The sequence below is a fragment of the Triticum aestivum genome, chromosome 7A (assembly GCF_018294505.1).
Source record: "Triticum aestivum cultivar Chinese Spring chromosome 7A, IWGSC CS RefSeq v2.1, whole genome shotgun sequence".
Classification (NCBI taxonomy): domain Eukaryota; kingdom Viridiplantae; phylum Streptophyta; class Magnoliopsida; order Poales; family Poaceae; genus Triticum; species Triticum aestivum.
In genome coordinates this window covers 613,098,776-613,115,525 of record NC_057812.1, presented here as the reverse complement: position 1 = coordinate 613,115,525, position 16,750 = coordinate 613,098,776, and the positions used below count along the sequence as shown (strand labels likewise).

At 42.9% G+C, this 16,750-nt stretch overlaps 1 protein-coding gene across 3 annotated transcripts; it reads right to left on the bottom strand.

The window, feature by feature from the left end:
- Positions 1-7,289: 7,289 nt before the first annotated feature.
- Positions 7,290-15,647, bottom strand: LOC123148624 (protein SEMI-ROLLED LEAF 2). Of its 3 annotated transcripts, none has more exons than XM_044568090.1 (20): positions 15,589-15,647; positions 14,585-14,728; positions 14,426-14,500; positions 14,221-14,336; positions 13,950-14,064; positions 13,727-13,855; positions 12,974-13,021; positions 12,405-12,595; positions 12,123-12,319; positions 11,750-12,036; positions 11,422-11,571; positions 10,799-11,320; positions 10,531-10,680; positions 10,107-10,182; positions 9,748-9,872; positions 8,964-9,164; positions 8,740-8,877; positions 8,502-8,624; positions 8,036-8,254; positions 7,290-7,921 (listed from the first exon to the last, which is right to left on the bottom strand). In XM_044568090.1, the coding sequence occupies exons 2-20, from the start codon at positions 14,717-14,719 to the stop codon at positions 7,751-7,753; spliced, it is 3,168 nt and encodes a 1,055-aa protein (XP_044424025.1). In that variant the 5' UTR covers positions 14,720-14,728; positions 15,589-15,647; the 3' UTR covers positions 7,290-7,750. The 3 variants fall into 3 exon arrangements, with proteins under 3 accessions (XP_044424025.1, XP_044424024.1, XP_044424026.1); XM_044568089.1 differs by lacking the exon at positions 15,589-15,647 and adding an exon at positions 15,187-15,528; XM_044568091.1 differs by lacking the exon at positions 15,589-15,647 and adding an exon at positions 15,187-15,526 and having other exon boundaries at positions 7,290-7,918.
- Between the last annotated feature and the right edge of the window lie 1,103 nt (positions 15,648-16,750).

Below are 16,750 nucleotides of genomic sequence, written 5' to 3'. Positions count from 1 at the left end.
GGAGGAGAATACTTGAGTCACGAGTTTGGCACACACTTAAGAAAATGTGGAATAGTTTAACAACTCACGCCGCCTGGAACACCTCAGCGTAATGGTGTGTTCGAACATCGTAATCGCACTCTATTAGATATGGTGCGATCTATGATGTCTCTTACCTATTTACCGCTATTTTTTGGGGGCTATGCTTTAGAGACTGCCGCATTCACTTTAAATAGGGCTCCGTCGAAATCCGTTGAGACGACACTGTATGAATTATGGTTTGGGAAGAAACCTAAGCTGTCGTTTCTAAAAGTTTGGGGATGCGATGCTTATGTCAAGAAACTTCAACCTGAAAAGCTCGAACCCAAATCGAAAAAATGCGTCTTCATAGGATACCCTAAATAAACTATTGGGTATACCTTCTACCTCAGATCCGAAGGCAATATCTTTGTTGCCAAGAATGGGTCCTTTCTAGAGAAAGAGTTTCTCTCGAAAGAAGTAAGTGGGAGGAAAGTAGAACTTGATGAAGTATTACCTCTTGAACCGGAAAATGGCGCAACTCAAGAAAATGTTTCTGAGGTGCCTGCACCGACAAGAGAGGAAGTTAATGATGATGATCAAGATACTTCTGATCAAGCTCCTACTGAAATTCGAAGGTCCACAAGGACACGTTCCGCACCAGAGTGGTACGGCAACCCTGTCTTGGAAATCATGTTGTTAGACAACGATGAACCTTCAAACTACGAAGAAGCGATGGCGGGCCCGGATTCCGACAAATGGCTAGAAGCCATGAAATCCGAGATAGGATCCATGTATGAAAACGAAGTATGAACTTTGACTGAATTGCCCGTTGAGCGGCGAGCCATAGAAAATAAATGGATCTTTAAGAAGAAGACAGACACGGATGGTAATGTGACCATCTATAAAGCTCGGCTTGTCGCTAAGGGTTATCGACAAGTTCAAGGGGTTGACTACGATGAGACTTTCTCACCGGTAGCAAAGCTAAAGTCCGTCCGAATCATGTTAGCAATTGACGCATTCTATGATTATGAAATATGGCAAATGGACGTCAAAACGGTATTCCTTAATGGTTTCCTTAAAGGAAGAATTGTATATGATGCAGCCGGAAGGTTTTGTCGATCTTAAGAATGCTGACAAGGTGTGCAAGCTCCAACGCTCGATTTATGGGCTGATGCAAGCATCTCGGAGTTGGAACATTCGCTTTGATAAGATGATCAAAGCGTTTGGGTTTACGCAGACTTATGGAGGAGCCTGTGTTTATAAGAAAGTGAGTGGGAGCTCTGTAGCATTTCTCATATTATATGTAGATGACATACTTTTGATGGGAAATGATATAGAACTCTTGGACAGTATTAAGGCCTACTTGAATAAAAGTTTTTCAATGAAGGACCTTGGAGAAGCTGCTTATATATTAGGCATCAAGATCTACAGAGATAGATCAAGACGCCTCATAGGTCTTTCACAAAGCACATACCTTGATAAGATATTGAAGAAGTTCAATATGGATCAGTCTAAGAAGGGGTTCTTGCCTGTGTTGCAAGGTGTGAAATTGAGCTCGGCTCAATGTCCGACCACGGCAGAAGATATAGAAGAGATGAGTGTCATCCCCTATGCCTCAGCCATAGGTTCTATTATGTATGCCATGCTGTGTACCAGACCTGATGTAAATCTTGCCGTAAGTTTGGTAGGAAGGTACCAAAGTAATCCCGGCAAGGAACACTGGACAACAGTCAAGAATATCCTGAAGTACCTGAAAAGGACTAAGGAAATGTTTCTCGTCTATGGAGGTGACGAAGAGCTCGTCGTAAAGGGTTACGTCGATGCTAGCTTTGACACAGATCTGGATGACTCTAAGTCACAAACCGGATACGTGTACATTTTGAATAGTGGGGCAGTAAGCTGGTGCAGTTGCAAGCAGAGCGTCGTGGCGGGATCTACATGTGAAGCGGAGTACATGGCAGCCTCGGAGGCAGCGCATGAAACAATTTGGGTGAAGGAGTTCATCACCGACCTAGGAGTCATACCCAATGCGTCGGGGCCAATCAAATTCTTCTGTGACAATACTGGAGCTATTGCACTTGCCAAGGAGCCCAGGTTTCACAAGAAGACAAGGCACATCAAGCGTCGCTTCAACTCCATTCATGAAAATATTCAAGATGGAGACATAGATATTTGTAAAGTACATACGGACCTGAATGTAGCAGATCCGTTGACTAAACCTCTCCCTAGAGCAAAACATGATCAACACCAGAATTCCATGGGTGTTCGATTCATCACAATGTAACTAGATTATTGACTCTAGTGCAAGTGGGAGATTGTTGGAAATATGCCCTAGAGGCAATAATAAAAGCATTATTATTATATTTCCTTGTTCATGATAATTGTCTTTATTCATGCTATAATTGTGTTATCCGAAAATCGTAATACATGTGTGAATAATAGATACCAACATGTCCCTAGTAAGCCTCTAGTTGACTAGCTCGTTGATCAACAAATAGTCATGGTTTCCTGACTATGGACATTGGATGTCATTGATAACGAGATCACATCATTAGGAGAATGATGTGATGGACAAGACCCAATCCTAAACATAGCATAAGATCGTATAGTTCGTTTGCTAGAGTTTTCCAATGTCAAGTCTCTTTTCCTTAGACCATGAGATCATGTAACTCCCGGATACCGTAGGAGTGCTTTGGGTTTGCCAAACGTCACAACGTAACTGGGTGACTATAAAGGTATACCACGGGTATCTCCGAAAGTGTCTGTTGGGTTGACACGGATCAAGACTGGGATTTGTCACTCCGTATGACGGAGTATCACTGGGCCCACTCGGTAATGCATCATCATAATGAGCTCAAAGTGACCAAGTGTCTGGTTACGGGATCATGCATTACGGTACGAGTAAAGTGACTTGCCGGTAACGAGATTGAACGAGGTATTGGGATACCGACGAACGGATCTCGGGCAAGTAACATACCGATTGACGAAGGGAATTGTATGCGGGGTTGCTTGAATCCTCGACATCGTGGTTCATCCGATGAGATCATCGAGGAGCATGTGGGAGCCAACATGGGTATCCAGATCCCGTTGTTGGTTATTGGCCGGAGAGTCGTCTCGGTCATGTCTACATGTCTCCCGAACCCGTAGGGTCTACACACTTAAGGTTCGGTGACGCTAGGGTTGTAGGGATATGTATATGCAGTAACCCGAATGTTGCTCGGAGTCCCGGATGAGATCTCGGACGTCACGAGGAGTTCCGGAATGGTCCGGAGGTAAAGAATTATATATAGGAAGTGCTATTTCGGGCATCGGGACAAGTTTCGGGGTCACTGATATTGTACCGGGACCACCGGAAGGGTCCCGGGGGTCCACCGGGTGGGGTCACCTGCCCCGGGGGCCACATAGGCTGTAGGGGGTGCGCCTTGGCCTATATGGGCCAAGGGCACCAGCCCCAAGAGGCCCATGCGCCTAGGGTTCAAGGAAGGGAAGAGTCCCAAAGGGGGAAGGCACCTCCTAGGTGCCTTGGGGAGGAGGGATTCCTCCCTTGGCCGCACCCCCCTAGGAGATTGGATCTCCTAGGGCCGCCCCCCCCCTTGGACTCCCTATATATAGTGGGGAAAGGAGGGCCTCTCAGAACACGCCTTTGGTGCCTTCCTCTCCCTCTTCAACACATCCTCCTCCTCCATAGTGCTTAGCGAAACCCTGCCGGAGTACTGCAGCTCCATCACCACCACGCCGTCGTGCTGCTGCTGGAGCCATCTCCCTAACCTCTCCTTCCCCCTTGCTGGATCAAGAAGGAGACGTTACGCTGACCGTACGTGTGTTGAACGTGGAGGTGCCGTCCGTTCGGCGCTAGGATCTCCGGTGATTTGGATCACGCCGAGTACGACTTCCTCATCCCCGTTCTTTGAACGCTTCCGCGCGTGATCTACAAAGGTATGTAGATGCAATCCAATCACTCGTTGCTAGATGAACTTATAGATGGATCTTGGTGAAACCGTAGGAAAAGTTTTGTTTTCTGCAACGTTCCCCAACAATTGGGCGTTGATTGTATAGATGAGAGAAAAATTCCAGGTACTTGTTGAATAAGCGCTCTCATATTAGTGAGTGTCTTTTAGAAACACTTTCTACAACTCATACCATATAGGCTATTAGTTCCTAACCAATTTTAAAACAAGTGCAAGGGCGCTCTATCGATCCAACATAATTAAGGAAGACACGATGTTTTTTCCTTATGTGAGATGAACATATGGTCATTGAAAAACAAAGTTTTCTTCCCTTTCCCAACACCTCTACGAGGATAAGGGTGAGCCATTATTCCCCGTTGTCCACTGCCAGCATCGAGCCTGTGGATTTTTCCCACCTTAGCCCACTTCTCTGCTAGTGTGAGGGTTTGGGAACCTAGGTGCCTAGATAGGTTAGGGTTTCATATCGTCGCCTTGTGGGTGATGGCAGCGACTCCCGCGTGGCGAATAAGGTTTCCCCAAGTCTTTCCATCTTGAGGGTGTTATTAGCGGCGGTGGCCATGGTTGAATGGCATTGATTATATTTTTGCGGGATTGATGACATTGATTTCTATTAGCCTTTCTAGCCGGTGAGGTTAGGGTTTGTCAGCGTGGCAACAACAACAACTTTTATTTGCAGTTTGGTTCTTTGGCCTCATCTTCGTCGCATCGGTGCGGCTTACGGTGCCGACATGAGGCCCGTGAGAAATTATGGAGGTTTAACTCTTGGATCTATGACTCTTTCGACTGTGACCGCTTCTCCTGTAGGGGAGCTGGTTTGATAAGACCGTGTGGCGATGATGACTTCGTGTCCACGGTAAGCAACAGTAATTGGCCCGTTAGTAAGGAAGAAGACGGCCGGCTTCCTAAGGATCTCGTTGTACCCTTTTTTTTCCTATGATATCCTTTATTTTCTACACTTATTTTTCAAGATGTCTGTACAGATAATTTAGACATTGCTTTGTTTTAAAGTTGCTCACCACACTTGCAGACCTGATTGCTTTTCTGGAAGGAAAAATATGGCGATCAAGTAGAATTAGCTTGTAACTTTCACTGACCACGAAGTGAAGCAGCTTAAGAGGAAATCCCAGTCTAAGCTGAGAACGATCGCTGAGCTTATTTCTGTCGACACGAATTTTCTCGGCAATCGGGTACAGATATCATGCTCCTGTACCTTATTAATTTCCCCGTTGAGAGTTGTGACGCGCGTACGCGTTTCCTTCCGTGTGCATGATCACAAGAAAACGGCCATCTCAACTGCCCGTTAGCTCCCCCGTACTACTATATTATGATTATTATGATTATTATACCGAACTAAACCAAATTAACTACTACTCTCTTGAATCTCTCAGAAGAAAAACAACATGATATCCTATCACGAGACATGATCTCTTATTTTTCTTTTTCTCATGATGATGCCGGCTGAGGTATATAAGGCAGCCATATATATATATATATATATATATATATATATATATATATATATATATATATATATATATATATATGTGAGGAATAGCTATTCTTCACCCCTTTTCTTTTTTGACATTAATGCATCGTATTTTTGCGTTTTGGAAATTTTGTCTTATTTCGTACATAAAAAGAGAACGTAAGAAAATATGTACTCGCCGTAAAAAATATTTTATATTCCATAAAATTACGAATGTAAAAATATAGTGTAAAACATACATAAAATGTAATTTCTCTAGTCTGATAACCTATATTTTTATTTTTTTATACCAAATTTTACATATTGAATCAATATACAGGTAACTTTTTATATTGTAAACGTATTTATTTAGGAAGTGATCGTAAGATTACCTCGGATGAAAAATAACTTATTATGCTCCCTGGATGATGAATAGTAACACTATGTATATATAGTGTTACTATTCATCACCCAGGGTGCAGAATACGTTATTCTTCATCCGAGGTAATCTTACGATCATTTCATAATTAAATTCTGTTTGGAATTCAAATAGTTACATTTTTATTGATTTACTACGTAAAATTTGACATAAGAAAATAAAAATATAGGTCATAAGACAAATTTTTTTGCAGTTTATGTGTATTTTAGACTATGTTTTTACGTTTGTAATTTTACATAATATAAAATATTTTTTACGGCGATTATATATTTTCTTACGGTCTGTTTTTACATCGGAAATAAGACAAAACTTACGGAACGTAAAATTACGATGCATTGATGATAAAATAGAGGGGGGTGAAGAATAACTATTCCTCACCTAGGGTGACGAATAGCAAAAGGATATTCGCAGATCGATATATAGCACCAGTAAAATATGACAAGGCGGAAATCGTGAGGAGCGTTTTCCTTTTCCATGGTCAAATTAATCCATCAAAAGCTGGCCACGCTAAGCCTTTACTGCAAAGGTGTTGCTCGAATCAAATCGGCTTTACTGCAAGAGATCGGACGGAGTACATACAATCTCAAAAAGAGAGCAGAAGAATAATGTTTTGTCACTCGGGTCAAAAACTAAACCGGTTGCGTCTCTCCACGATGGACGCGGTGCATGACCTGTGACAACGAAATCGTACTGTAGATTGGAGACAGATGAACACTGGCCTGGAGACTGTAACGGTCCACGGCTAGCTTAATTAATCAGATGAGTCACTGCCTGCTGCATGATTTGGTCAAAAGATGCTGCCCAGTTCCCAGAGAATATTAGGAACACATATTCGCATCCGAATCCATGGACACAACTGCCAACTTCCAACGTTTACAAAATAAAATGAGAGTGGAAAAACGCGGCAAGAGCTAGAAGCGGCACAACATCTAACCCGTAAACAAAAAATATGTCAACCGATTACTCTCGTGGCATGATAGCGCTCAAGTGCCTAGCTCCTGCGGTGACCCAAAGCTTAGTCTCGTCCTTTATAAGCTTTAGAATGTAGAATGGTGGCGTTAATTTCTTTTGGAAGATGTCAGTGTTCCTCCTATTCCAGATGACCCAAAAGATAAGCACGATGAGGGTGGTCATGGCATTCCGGTGATCTTCGACATGTTGGTCCACCAATTCTTGACAGTACGCGGCCATCGATCTATTGGCAATGCCCCTAATTTAAGCCGAGCCACTCCTTCACCATCCTCCACACTCGCAACCTTCGCATAAAGTGCATAGGCCACAATTGCGATGAATTTATGCAATAGCTAAATACGGTACAAAATGGAAAGAAGGAAACCTTTCGATTCAGGTGTCAGGCCAAATTCAGATCATGGCACCTGCCTGATTCGATCTCAACAATGGCAATCATTCAGATGGATGTTCTGGTAGATGGGGGAGTACTTCTTTTTACACATATTATACACACCATTTTCATCATATATTCCTGCAATCTGCTGCCATTGAGGCAGCATGTTATGTTACATGGATGCACACAATTCTGGGGCAGAAGGCACTGCTCCCCCACAATCCCTCTCTACGCGTCGCCGAGATGGAGATAATATACAACACAGCAACCAACCTATATACCACTATTATACACAAAGAATGGAAAGAATGGGTGCTGAATCCGGTCGACCCTCTAACAGCGCGTGCGTGCGCGCGCGGATATATTACAGCCTTTTTCCGGCAAAAACCATTCATGGGCATTGCCACATTTCTGGTGAGCAACCTGAGATCCTGATCCGTGCGAACTACGTACCTGTTTCGGTACCATGCGTCGAGACGTGACACGACAGACTTGCTGCTGCTGCTGCTGCTCCGGGCAGAAACTCATTCGCCTCAGCAGCCAGCAGCCCTGAGGAAGTGGTCGTAGGGGCTTGACGCCGGCAGCTTCAGGAAATGTTGCTGGAAGGGATCGTCTGCCGGCTGCGGGTTGCTGGTGTTCGTGTACTCAGGGTAAGCCTTGAAGTTGTCGTCAGCGAACGGGTTGGTGCTCTGCGCCCCGGCCTGCTTAGACAAAGCCTCGTTGGTTTCAGCGTCTTGCTAAAATGCACTGCTAATCTGCTTCTCTCAGATGCGTTGAGAGAGACCGAAGAATGGTCTGCAGAGTGGAAAGTATGCTACCTGAGGCAACGGCGGATCATGGAAAAGAGCCATCTCCATCTGGTTGGGCTGGTGGCTTGGCAGGGGAGCTGCTTGCATGTTCGTCTGGAAGCTCATGAAGGTAGACATCTTCTGCTGTTTCCCCATCGTCAGGGCTTCGCATTGGCTCGTCATTTCCATGTATGGCATGTCTGCTGACACGAAAGATTTTTCCGTATGATGTGCAGGGTCTGCGCCGACCTATGAAATGGCAAAATGATGACAAATGTAAGTTAATGAAGCGGTCATTCTGTTCAGATTGTGCAATTTCAATCCTGATAAACCTCGACTGTCTTCTGCCTGGATGTGCTACTTTTCTAGAGATAATCTCCCTAGATATGCTACTGGAGGACAGATAGTTGCTGACAGAACCGGTAATCAACTCATGCCAGGTTATCTTATCATGACAGTACCCAAAGAAAAGCATGGGATTCTGACAAGGACATACTGTTTCGAGAAGCTGATCAATACTCATAAGATCTGCAGTAGGTACAGATGTTGCAGAAGTTGCTGTACTTCCTGAAGCTTCCCCAAAGATATCGTTCTCATTTCCCAGGTCAATCAGCATAGCCTATTGAACACACTCAATTAGCAACAAAAGTAGTCGAAGAATACAGTGGTCAAAAATTATGGTGGTTTCAGAAGTAAAAGCTGCAGGCAAATATATATGTGGGGGACACATATACCTCTTCATGGTGGCCATTCTCATGAGATCCTGATACTGAATGCTCAGCAGATTCTTCAAAGAACTGATTGCTCATTGGGCACATGTCATCGGGAGCAAAGTCACTTAGCAGTTGGCTTCTCACACTGTGCAACTCTGCCTGTAGAAACAGAAAAGTCAAAAAACAGCTGCATGGAAATTGGTTCAAACGATGAACCCAATACCAAGTGAGAAGGTGAACATTACATCAATAATATTTGCTATATTGTTCATGATTGTAGAGACGATGCACTCTCGAGATTGATTTTCTGATACTTCTATTGCTTCAAGGGCCTTCAACGCGCTAGCATTGTCCTCTGGTGATCCGTATATTTTCGATGGGTTATCAGGGGAATCTTTCACAGCCTGAAGTTTACTATCATCCACTATATGGAGGAATGGATCGCCCTAGGTAAAACACCAACAAACGCAAGATATAAGGTCTATGTCAACATGAAGTGAAGATGTAATGAAAATATGTTCAATGGCAACACAGTGAACAAGTCTAATTGGTTAATCTCCAGAATAAACAGAGATGCAACTGTAATCCATCTAGTATGTGTTACACAAATTAGGAATCGTAACATAAGCATGGTGGACAAATAAATGAGGATGACCATGGTCTGTGAATTTCACTGTATTTACCAAATGATTTCTAAAAACCACAGTACATTGTCGATGGCAAGAAAACAATAAAGGAAGGTATACAAGTGATTATCATTATTATACTTATACATGTTTAATGTGACAATTCAGGTGATTGTGTGGTAAACAAAATTTTCAGTAAAGGCCATGGACTTGTGATATGAACATGAACATTTGGGAAAAACAAGAAATTCTGGAAAGTAACAAGAATGGGCTAATGTCTTCATCCCACTTAAAATATCTAAGCATATCATTTCACAGGATCATGTCTTGTTTTGGAGATTACACTACCATAATCAAAAAATATATACCAGAAACCAAACAAGGGAGATCTTTTATCACATACCGTTTTGTCATTAATCATCTGTTTACAGATTGGAATAAGAGGTGCCACATTGAAAGCTCTTGAAGAGAAAATTGTCATGGCTGTAGCCAGAGTAAACAAGGAGCGGCGTCGAGATGGTGGTAATTCTACAAGGTTAACAAACAGAAAACTCAGATAGATGCAAAATAGTCAAAACTGAATTCTAGTGTAAGGTTATTATTAGAACGTCATATTATATTGTTGAACAATTATTACAGCATCATGATTCATGAACAACATAAGTTTTAGATTATATATTTTCTACATAAAAAATAGGTTACGCGGAACACTGCATTTATATTTACAGCTAATAATGCTTATAGTCGATTAGACTGTGTTACCTGCTTCAGTTAGTGAATAGTGCCTCAAAGCAAATGCAACCTGAAAGCTCTGAGTAAGAGCCTCAAAAATGGATGCCTGGAAGAGCAAAGGAAGGAAAACCATCAGAAAAGAGGATATCATGAATTCATGATAGAGATATCATTCTGGTTTTGAGCTGAAGCACGAATAGATGTTAATTCATTAGAAGAAATAGAAATAAAACACTTTGCTCTTTCGGGTGTCAACTGCCTGAAACTGTATAACACTTTGCTCTCCAGTGTTGATACTCATCCGCAAAGTGGAACATTTAGTTCCGCAAAGTGGATCCTTGGTTAGCATGAGATTAAGGTTTTGCATTAAATATCTAGTGTCTGTTTTACAAGCACATAATCATGCCAAGAATGATGAAGAAAAGAAAAGAATTTGATTGGAAGAGTAGGTTACCTTGCATCCAGAAAACAGCAAAAGCAAGCTGTAGGTATGAGCAATGGCTTCATAGTTTGCAGGAGTGTTCTCAGGAGACACTGCTTGAGCCCAAATGGATGTCAGCAAAAGGGTGATCTGACGACTACTCAACTTCAGCAAAAGTGTGTCCTGAACGCATTCAATATATTGCAGAAATGATTATTCATGGTAATAAATATTTTACTCAAAGGTCATTGACTTTTTAGTTAATAATCCTGAATTGAAGAAAGATTATTTATGGAGGTACCATTTCATCATCTGACTTGCTTGAGGATTTTTTGTCTTCCTTCACAGACATAGAAGGTGCTCTCAGAGCCATTGAAGGACCTCTAAGAACGATGGAGGGAGCTTTAACAGATGAAGGAGCTCTCAAAGCCATTGATGGACCTTTTTTCATGGAAAAGTTAGGCATTCTCATGCTACTGCGGCGGCTTTGAGACACAGGTAGCTTTTGCCGATTAGCACTTCCAGTCTCTTCACCAACGCCGTGTGAATTACTCTTGCTTTCTCCTTGTGAATTGTCAGAGTGCTTATCCTTTTTCAACTTGTCAAAGATAGCAGCTGAAGATGAAAACACGGAGACAGCCCTAGAGAGTGTTCTCTGCATGTCACGTGACCTAGCCTGGCTTGTAGCACTTGCTTGAAGTATAGGGGAAACGGAAGAGGGGACCAAGACAATAGCAAATATGCGGTGTGCAGCCACACGAGCTTCATGATCAGGGTGGATCATTGTTAAGAGTAACTGATGAAATAGGGCTTCTGGGAACACCTGACAGCATATAAAGAAGATAAATTTCCAAAGCAGAAAATGGTATTGCTGCCTGAGATGAATTTAAACACTTCACTTTTTTTTTTGCTTCAAGATTATACCTTATTCTGATATTGAATATTTGGCACAGACGCAATTATTTGAGCTGTGCGATAAACAGCAGCCGCAGTTGATCTGGCCACAACAGGAGTGCTTGAAATGTTCTCTAGCATCACCGCCATCATATCAAGAACTGGCCCAGCATCAGATACCTGATCAACAAAATAATCTTAATGATCTGTCCATGCATTTTGGAGAGATCTTCACTTGAAGATAACTATATAATTGCACAGCTAAGACTTCTGGAGGGCATCAGTTAAAATATTGTATTTACAGAAGGAACAAGCAGATAAAGCATAAAATTTCAGATGGACAGAAAAGAAAACATACCTTCTTTGCCAGTTCTACTAGACATTCATCTATGGCCTTTCGGAATTTTTCGTTCCTTTTTACTAGCTCCGCATCTTTGCTACCAAGAGTAATATGGAATGTTCTCTTTAAATGCCTGACTAGATCACTTATGGCACCTATAGTTGCTACTGAAGCCTGAGCATTGGATTGCTCTGCAAGGATAGCTGCCACTTCTACGATGCTAAGCTGCATGTCTGGTTGCTTCACCATTGCTTTGTTTTCAATATGCTTTATCAGTAGAGCCAGCAGTAAGTGCATGTTTAGCCCTGTGTAAGTCATTTAAACAAAATAAGAAACTGGGTTGCTTTAATACGACATACTTCTATATTCTCATAGAATGCAAATGAAGTACCTGAGTGTTCCACTAACAGTTGCATGTCTAACAATACACACAGAGCAAGTCCATTATCTGGTGACCAGGAACTACTGCTACCAAAGCACCGGAACACACACTCTAAGATACGACGGAATGTTGTTGCCTCCCTAGCAAACTTGGCCATATTGTGCACACAGATTCTGGACCAGAGCTTAGGATCCTTAGCTTCTTCCCTGCAGCACAGGAGTCTGTTGAGAAGCCAACTACAGAATAAGAAAAATATCAAACAGACAAAAAGTAGGAATACGATTATATTACGTAGGCAGGTTAACTCCTCCCTTAGCATTAACTATGCTCTCCCAGGTGGAGATCTCGATAATGACAAAGGGGGAGGCATTGTTCTCTGTTTTTGGGACTTCTTGTGCAAATTCATTGTCTGGAACTTTGGTCACTTGGTCATCAATCTGGGCCCTCTGAGGTTTGTAGTTTTCCAATACAACTTCAACAACCTGGAAATGAATATATAAAAAGAAAAACTATGATGGAACAATTGGAAATACGGTCTACTTGTGCAAGGAGTTGAAAACCTGATACTAACCAAAATAAATACCAATAAGAAAACTCCCATGCATTAGCAAGTTACATATCTCTTCTCTAGAAGTGGTCTTGATATTTCAACGATGCTAGAATTAAAACTTAACAATTATATGACAACCTCTTAAGAGAGGCAGTTCATGGTCATTTCACTTAAATAAGTGTAAATAGATGGGAGAAAACGTATGCTAGCTGGGTTAGGATTTAGATAGGCCAGGAATGAAGCATTTTTTATGTAGTAAATATGAAAAAGAAAGATACAGAAAGAAAAGTACTGTGCAGATATTACTTACATTATCAAACTCTGACGAGATATGAGAAAGCTCTCCCATGAACCAGATCTGTTTAACACAAGAAGAATATTATTAGTACCAATAATATTTGGTTTGCAAGATCCAGATGTTCAGAGTAGTTAGTGTATAAGCTTGAGGAAAGTAGTTAGTGCATAATAAATGAATGACACTTCCATTTTACATCATTCATGTGAGTCCTGTGACTACACTGGAGCACAAATAGAAGACCTAGAAAATAAATTAGAGCAATAGAGGATAATATGGATACAATTGGAGTGAGCATCCTTGGCTGTAGAAATAAGTTGTGAGAATGTATGGATCTATCTAGAATTTCAGTTGGGAAACAGTAAATGGATATCAAGTAGCTTGAAAGATATTTAGTTAGCATTTACTCCCTCCATTCACTATTATAAGATGTTCTAACTATTTTCTGAATCGGATGGATATATATGCGTTTTAGTGTGTTTGTTCACTCATTTCAATCCGTATGTAGTCCATATTAAAATATCCAAAAGGTCTTATAATAGTGAACGGAGGAAGTAATATTTATTGCTTATGATATTTCATTCATCACATGATAAGGAATGCACCAAATTCTAATATAAAATATGCGTGTCAGATGTGTTATTTTAAACCTCTTTTGGCAATGACAGTCTCCTACACTTGAAATTGTCCCATTCACTTCTTCACCATTTTTAGCAATCAATGTTAAGATGTAGTACTTGTTTGATATTGTGTTGTGATAGAGCGTACCATAGCTGAAAGAGCTTGCAGGCCTGCAGCACGCAGAGAAGTTGCTCTCTCATCCTCTCCTGCTTCTTGAGCTAGTTCACAAAGTCTTGGAACCAGCCCTTCTAGATTGAACTGATATGTACCATCCACCTGGAATACACAAGAATGTAAACACAAAATAGGCGTTATGACATTTTAGGTATCGAATAATGCCATCCACTGAGGATTAGGCCAACGGGCATACCTGATTGACAGCAAAATCAAACAAGGTTTCACAAGCTATTATGCGCATGTCATCCTGCCTCTTTTGATCCAAAAGTGTGTGTACAATGCTTAGTAAGCTACTCGCAAGCAGTGGCCTGCATCGAGCAAATCACCTTCATATTAGCCATTCAGATATAATATTAAACTGTATTCACATCTAATAAATGTCACTAGGATGGTGTTCATTGCTACAAATAATCTTATGGAATCTAGTGACATGAGCAAAAAGATAGTTGGGAAGTAAGACTGACATTTGTTCTTTGCAAGAAACCAGCAGTCTGCGGTATATCAGCATCACCACTTTTGCAAAACCATACTGCTCGGCTCTTAATTCCTTGTAAATCCTTTGCTCCAGGTAAACTGTGATCTGCTCAAATATGAACACACATTAGAATGCACGCAAGTTACCAAAACAATCGAGTAAACATTTCAGGTTCTGAAGAGAAGAGGGGGAACCTTGGGCACTCGAAGAGGGTTCTTGGCGGCGTACTCGCACAGCTTCCCGATCCTTCTCTCATTTGGTTCTTCGTCCTACATGGCAAAAGCACAAGATGATTTTTACATTGATCCGGAACATCGGCTAATTGATAACATGAAAGACGGAGATGGCCCAACCTGTGTTCTGGGGAAGATTTCAGCAAGGATCTTCTTGTACCGCTTAACGGGTTGCCTGGACCGTGCCCTGAGCCCGGGGCAGAAGTAGCACAGGGCCCCGCACGCCGGCAGGACCTTCCGCGATATCACACCCATCCTCTACTACTGCAGGCAGAATTGATAATGCACATGTTAATTAGTGTCACTACAACGCACATTTACAAACACATCATGATTCAAATTTCTAGCGATGTCATCAATGCAAACACCCAAGGCTGCTCTGTCTAACTTGCCAGGATCGGTCAGCCAACAAATAGATTTCATGGCAAGCGAGCTGCTGGTTCGCCCCCAACCCTACCAAATAAGGCTACATTTTGGTCAACCCCCAAATAGTGAAACGCGTCATTTGGGAGCTTTGCTGATAACGATGGGCGAACCAAAATCAAAATCGAGCTGCAACGCGATCGATCGACCAGATACCCATCCTCTAGTACAACAATGCCAAATCTAGTATATTGGTGAATGGAATCGTTTTGGGAGCTTTGCCGAAGACGATCGGCAAAGCGAAATCGTAAGCGGCGTTCAATGAGGAAGCACACGGCGATAGGAAGGGAGTCGCGTACATTACTACGAGGGGCCAAGCCGGCCTGTCGGTCGGTCGGATCGGGCTGCGGCGGCGACGGCGGACGTGGGGGACGCGGTGGACGCCGGCCGCGGCGCGGGTGGTGGGTGGGCGGCGGTCGTCCTCTCCGCCTCCTGCCTGCCGCTCCGGGCGAGAGAGACGCGGGGCGGGGGTGGGTGTGGAGGGGAGGGAGACGCGGGCGGGATGGTGGTGGTGGTGGTGGTGGGAGAGAGGCTCGCGCGCGGGGTGGCACGCCCCACGGTGGTTATTCACGACCGGGCCTCGGGTTTTGCCCCCATTGCCTGTGCTGTGCTGGTGCCGGAAGGGCGCGCGCGCGCGCGGGCGGGGTGGTGGTGGTAGGTGGAAGGAAGGGACGGGAGGGAGGGGTGGTGGCGCCCCTCACCGTTCGTGCGCCCGAGGTGGCCGCCGGGACACACGGCGCCGCGTGCGCGATTTTCACTGCGAAAAGACTGCAACTTTTTTTCCTTGCAAACAGAAGGTGACGCTGCCAGCTGCAGGACGGAGGACATGCTGACCTGTGAGGCTGGACGGCGGATTCAGACGGTGGCACATGGCATGCCATCCCATCCCATCCATTCAAATGTGCGATTTTACAAAAGAAGAATAGAGAAATATGGCTACGTGACATGATTGTGGCCTTTGTGTTTTTTAGTGAATTCCACATTTTACTCCCTAGATATGCATTTGTGATACTAATTACCCGTCGAGTAGAAATTCGGTTAGAATATCCTTTTTTATAAGCTTTGGCCCCTCTTTTTCTGATGCGTGTCCATCAGGCAATGTGTGAGGTGACACCCGGGGTCCAAAAATAACTTGACGATGACAAAGAATGAGACAGATGGACAAGAGAAATCTGGACATGATCGTCAATGACGCCCTCTAATCTTTACACATATTTTTACGAATCATTGACACAATATGTTGATCCTATCTAACATAAACAAGCAAAATGCAAAGCTAGGATAAAACCATGTTAAAAGTCTCCAAAATATGATATTTCGATAGAAGTTCCACTGAATGGGGTAATATGTGTCACTACTTATTACATCAAAGTCTTTGTTGTTTTTTGAACACAGTACAGACGCAAGCGCTCATATACACACGCATACACTCACCCCTATGAACGCACACCATATGAGCACCTTGAAAGACTGAGCCAACATATCATCTCGAGATTTACAAACTCACCGTAGACACCTCATCGTCGACGGGAACATCTCCTCCCACTGAATGCGTATCGCCGGAAATCCAGAAATAAATGCGAGCACCAGGATTTGAACCTTGATGGGCTGGGGATATCACAGTCCCTCTAACCATGCAACCACAGATTGGTTCGCAAAGTTGTTGTTGTTGTTGTTGTTGTTATTGTTGTTGTTGTTGTTGTTGTCTGCTTTTGTTGTGCTTTCTTTTTTTAATCATAAATTTTCAATAGAAATATGTTTGTATCATTTAAGAAATTTGTTGGCATTCAACAAATGTTAATGGATTAATGGATGGATGGACGGGCTCGTTAGGTTGATGCTCGCGTGCATGTGTTACGTTGA